The sequence below is a fragment of the Gigantopelta aegis genome, chromosome 12 (assembly GCF_016097555.1).
Source record: "Gigantopelta aegis isolate Gae_Host chromosome 12, Gae_host_genome, whole genome shotgun sequence".
NCBI classification, from domain to species: Eukaryota; Metazoa; Mollusca; class Gastropoda; order Neomphalida; family Peltospiridae; genus Gigantopelta; species Gigantopelta aegis.
Genome location: NC_054710.1, coordinates 2,825,690 through 2,830,598, shown reverse-complemented (window position 1 = coordinate 2,830,598; position 4,909 = coordinate 2,825,690). Strand labels below are relative to the sequence as shown.

Sequence of the window (4,909 nt, the reverse complement as noted above, 5' to 3'; positions counted from 1 at the left end):
AATTGTGGAATGTTAGTCCAAAGGCATGTGATGGATGTACATGCAGAATTAGTTAAAACTATATTAGTCTTGACAGAAATTGTGGAATGGTAGTCCAAAGGCATGTGATGGATGTACATGCAGAATTAGTTAAAACTATATTAGTCTTGACAGAAATTGTGGAATGGTAGTCCAAAGGCATGTGATGGATGTACATGCAGAATTAGTTAAAACTATATTAGTCTTGACAGAAATTGTGGAATGGTAGTCCAAAGGCATGTGATGGATGTACATGCAGAATTAGTTAAAAATATATTAGTCTTGACAGAAATTGTGGAATGGTAGTCCAAAGGCATGTGATGGATGTACATGCAGAATTAGTTAAAAATATATTAGTCTTGACAGAAATTGTGGAATGGTAGTCCAAAGGCATGTGATGGATGTACATGCAGAATTAGTTAAAAATATATTAGTCTTGACAGAAATTGTGGAATGGTAGTCCAAAGGCATGTGATGGATGTACGTATGCAGAATTAGTTAAAACTATATTAGTCTTGACAGAAATTGTGGAATGGTAGTCCAAAGGCATGTGATGGATGTACATGCAGAATTAGTTAAAAATATATTAGTCTTGACAGAAATTGTGGAATGGTAGTCCAAAGGCATGTGATGGATGTACATGCAGAATTAGTTAAAAATAGGGGAAGCTTGGGAGAGTTGGGCCACAGGGAGAGTTGAGCCACCCCTAATATCATTGTCATAGCTCGTTGTTTGAGACAGGTGCTGCCATCTATTTGAAGCACTAAGCATTATCTTTCTATTGATATAAGGGACTTGAATTTCCAGGCTCTTGTCCATATATTGTGGACAAAAATACATTTTTCGCACAAAAGACACAATTTTTACTCCAAGGTAAGCATTTTTATATCTCTTAACAGTATATAGAACACTGTTCTAGTGTATTCTGCGTGATAGCTGTGACAGTCTTCTTCCATCAAGGCATTTTTGAAATCCATGTGATCACCGCCCAAGATAAAAATTTGGTTGAAATTAAAAATGGTGAGACTTGGGAGAGTTGGGACAGTCCAGGGTGGGAGGGTTGGGCAATGGCCCAACTCTCCCCGCATGGTGTCCCAACTCTCCCATTATTTACATTTGATGAATAATCCTTTCTCTAAAGCTTATTAATTTGACTACATGCTGTTAAGGATTATTATTAACAGATAGTGTGTGGGAGAATTATTGTGGGCCTAGATCAAAGTACTGCATATTATACTGAAATGTTTCTTCAAGTTTGCTTTAGTGATGTCAGTATTTTTTTTCAGATGCCACGAAAATATAAAAGAATATCCAATAGAGGGGCACCAGAGGACGTTCTACATAGAGCAAGTGAACAAGTAAAGGGAGGAAGTAGCATCCGTGCAGCTGCTAATGACTTTAATATTGCAAGAATGACCCTCACGAGATACATGGATAAGTGTAATGCACAAACTGGACAGCATGATGAACGAAATGAAGCTTTTGGCTATGAAAAATGTCGACTGACAAACATGATTTTTTCTGCAGTGATGGAAGATGACTTGGCGACACATATCAAGACTTTAGCGGAACAATTTCACGGACTTAGTAGGAATAAATGTCGCTCACTGATTTTTGAATATGCTATGAGAAACAATGTGACGGTGCCTAATTCGTGGAAAGAAAATGGAATGACTGGTGAACACTTTTGGATATCATTTAAAGAAAGAAATCATCTTGCAATCCGAACACCAGAGGCAACATCTCTCGCCAGGGCAAGTGCCTTCAATCGTTATAACGTTGGCAAATTTTATGATAACCTCGGACAAGTTATGGACCTGCACAAATTTGAATGTCATGATATCTACAACTGCGACGAGACGGGGTGTACTACAGTTTCGCCGCCTGAAAACATTGTGGCTAAACAAGGAGTTAAACAAGTGGGGTCAATCACCTCTGCAGAAAAGGGGCAACTTGTCACCGCCGTGTACACCATTAACGCGGCAGGTAGCGTCGTTCCACCAATGCTTATTTTCCCACGGAAAAACGTCCGAGATTATTTCACCAAAAATGGTCCCCCCGGGTGTATTGGAGGTGCAAATCCAAGTGGATGGATCAACGAAGAGCTATTCTTGGGTTATCTGAAACATTTCATACGCCATACAAGATGCAGCAAGGAGAAGAAAGTTTTGCTGATCTTAGATAATCACGAGACTCATATCTCTCTTGCAGTCATCGACTTGGCTAAAGAAAATGGTGTAATATTATTAACAATACCACCACACACTAGTCACAAGTTACAACCTCTGGATGTGAGCTGTTTTAAACCTTTCAAGACGGCATATGCTCGAGCTGTTGAAAATTGGATGCGTTCAAATCCAGGAAAAACAATTACGATCTATGAAATCCATGAATTCACTTCTCATGCTCAGTTGCATGGTCTTACTGCCAAAAACATTATTTCTGCGTTTCAAAGTACAGGAATTTACCCCTACAACCGGGATGTGTTCAGTGAAACCGACTTTGCGCCAGCCACAGTAACTAATAGAGATCTTCCAGAGGAATTAGAGGGAAATGTTGAACTGCTAGTTCCTTCTGAACAAACCACTGAAACCCCCAAGGCAGGTTCAAGTACTACAGAACCACCAGCTGTCCAGCCAGGTCCACGTACTACAGAACCACTAGTTGTCCAGCCAGGTCCAACTACTACAGAACCACCAGCTGTCCAGCCAGGTTCAAGTACTACAGAACCACCAGCTGTCCAGCCAGGTTCAAGTACTACAGAACCACCAGCTGTCCAGCCAGGTCCACGTACTACAGAACCACTAGTTGTCCAGCCAGGTCCAACTACTACAGAACCACCAGCTGTCCAGCCAGGTTCAAGTACTACAGAACCACCAGCTGTCCAGCCAGGTTCAAGTACTACAGAACCACCAGCTGTCCAGCCAGGTCCACGTACTACAGAACCACCAGCTGTCCAGCCAGGTCCACGTACTACAGAACCACCAGCTGTCCAGCCAGGTCCAAGTACTACAGAACCACCAGCTGTCCAGCCAGGTCCACATACTACAGAACCACCAGCTGCCCAGCCAGGTCCACGTACTACAGAACCACTAGTTGTCCAGCCAGGTCCACGTACTACAGAACCACCAGCTGTCCAGCCAGGTCCAAGTACTACAGAACCACCAGCTGTCCAGCCAGGTCCACATACTACAGAACCACCAGCTGCCCAGCCAGGTCCACGTACTACAGAACCACTAGTTGTCCAGCCAGGTCCAAGTACTACAGAACCACCAGCTGCCAAACCAGGTCCAAGTTCCCTAGGAACACCAGCTTCCCAACCAGGGCCAAGTAACACTTATGTATCACCTGCTGATATTGTTCCACTGCCAAAAGCTGGGCCACGAAAAGTCACCAACAGAGGTCGCAAAAGAGGGGATACAAAAATTTTAACCAATACCCCAGTACGCAATAGTATAGCTGAGGCACTAGCTGCCAGTCAAACTAACAAACGGAAGGCCAAACAACCAGTCAAACCCAAAGCAAGAAAGAAGTTGTTTAAAAGTAAAGCAAAAAAAATGCCAAACTCCATCAACTTCATCAGAGGAAAGTGGTTCTGATGATGTGAAATTCACAGAAAGTGGTGATAGCGATGTTGATGACCTAGATTGTGAAATTATTGAAGGTGATTTTGCAGTTGTAAAATTTGAGTCTGCCAAATCACGTATTGTGCATTATATAGCACGGATTGATGTCATTGATGGGGATGAGTGTGAAGGGGTTTTCCTTAAACGAGAATTCAGTCGTCAGCAGACGACACCTACATTTTGCATCAACAACAATGATAATGCATCATTTCCTAAGAATGACATCATCAAGAAGCTTCCTGCGCCTAAACAGCTTGGTGGCACAGCTCGTCGAGCAGGAAAATTTTCATTTCCTTGTGACTTCACACTATGGGATTTCCACTCATCCCTTTATTAAAACATCAATAAACCTACCACCACTTTCTGTGAATTTCACATCATCAGTATTATTTTTCTCCGATTGTTACACTGAAAGTACTTTTCTGACCAAGCTATCAGTGACATCATTAAAACATTATTGAACTTGAATATTTTACCGATTTAAGTTGATTCGTCCTAGTGGAGTGCTACTGGACCAATTGTACCTACTCGTAGTCATGGGATTGACTATGATTCTCAATATTGTTTTTAAGCTTCTGTTTGGGATCTGAACGATACTTTTCTAGTTACATGCTGTTTAAAGGGTCATTTTATAAGTTTGGAAATAAATTGAGACCATTTTCCTTCACTGGATAGTTGTTTTATTCTGTACATTTTCTGTCCCAAGTCTCCCTTTTGTGGCCCAACTCTCCTTGAACATGGCCCAACTCTCACCACCCCCAGGGAGAGTTGGGCCAAAATGACACCTTTTGAAAATCACCTTCACCTTCTACAGGTTGGCCTGCATACGGAACCAGCTAGTACATATATGTATTTTAATATCTGTACATGTCATAATCACATTAAGCAATTATCGGCCATGAATAGGAAGATTGCAATATGTTAAAATGTGAAAAGTGGCCCAACTCTCCCAAGCTTCCCCTATATTAGTCTTGACAGAAATTGTGGAATGGTAGTCCAAAGGCATGTGATGGATGTACATGCAGAATTAGTTAAAACTATATTAGTCTTGACAGAAATTGTGGAATGGTAGTCCAAAGGCATCTGATGGATGTACGTATGCAGAATTAGTTAAAACTATATTAGTCTTGACAGAAATTGTGGAATGGTAGTCCAAAGGCATGTGATGGATGTACATGCAGAATTAGTTAAAAATATATTAGTCTTGACAGAAATTGTGGAATGGTAGTCCAAAGGCATGTGATGGATGTACATGCAGAATTAGT

General features: G+C 41.4%; 1 protein-coding gene across 1 annotated transcript; it reads left to right on the top strand.

Moving 5' to 3' along the window:
• The first annotated feature begins 985 nt into the window (after positions 1 to 985).
• LOC121385739 lies at positions 986 to 4,605 on the top strand. Its single transcript, XM_041516507.1, has 2 exons — positions 986 to 2,622; positions 2,767 to 4,605. Exons 1-2 carry the CDS (start codon positions 1,260 to 1,262, stop codon positions 3,615 to 3,617), a joined length of 2,214 nt encoding a protein of 737 aa, XP_041372441.1. The 5' UTR covers positions 986 to 1,259; the 3' UTR covers positions 3,618 to 4,605.
• The last annotated feature ends 304 nt before the right edge of the window (positions 4,606 to 4,909 follow it).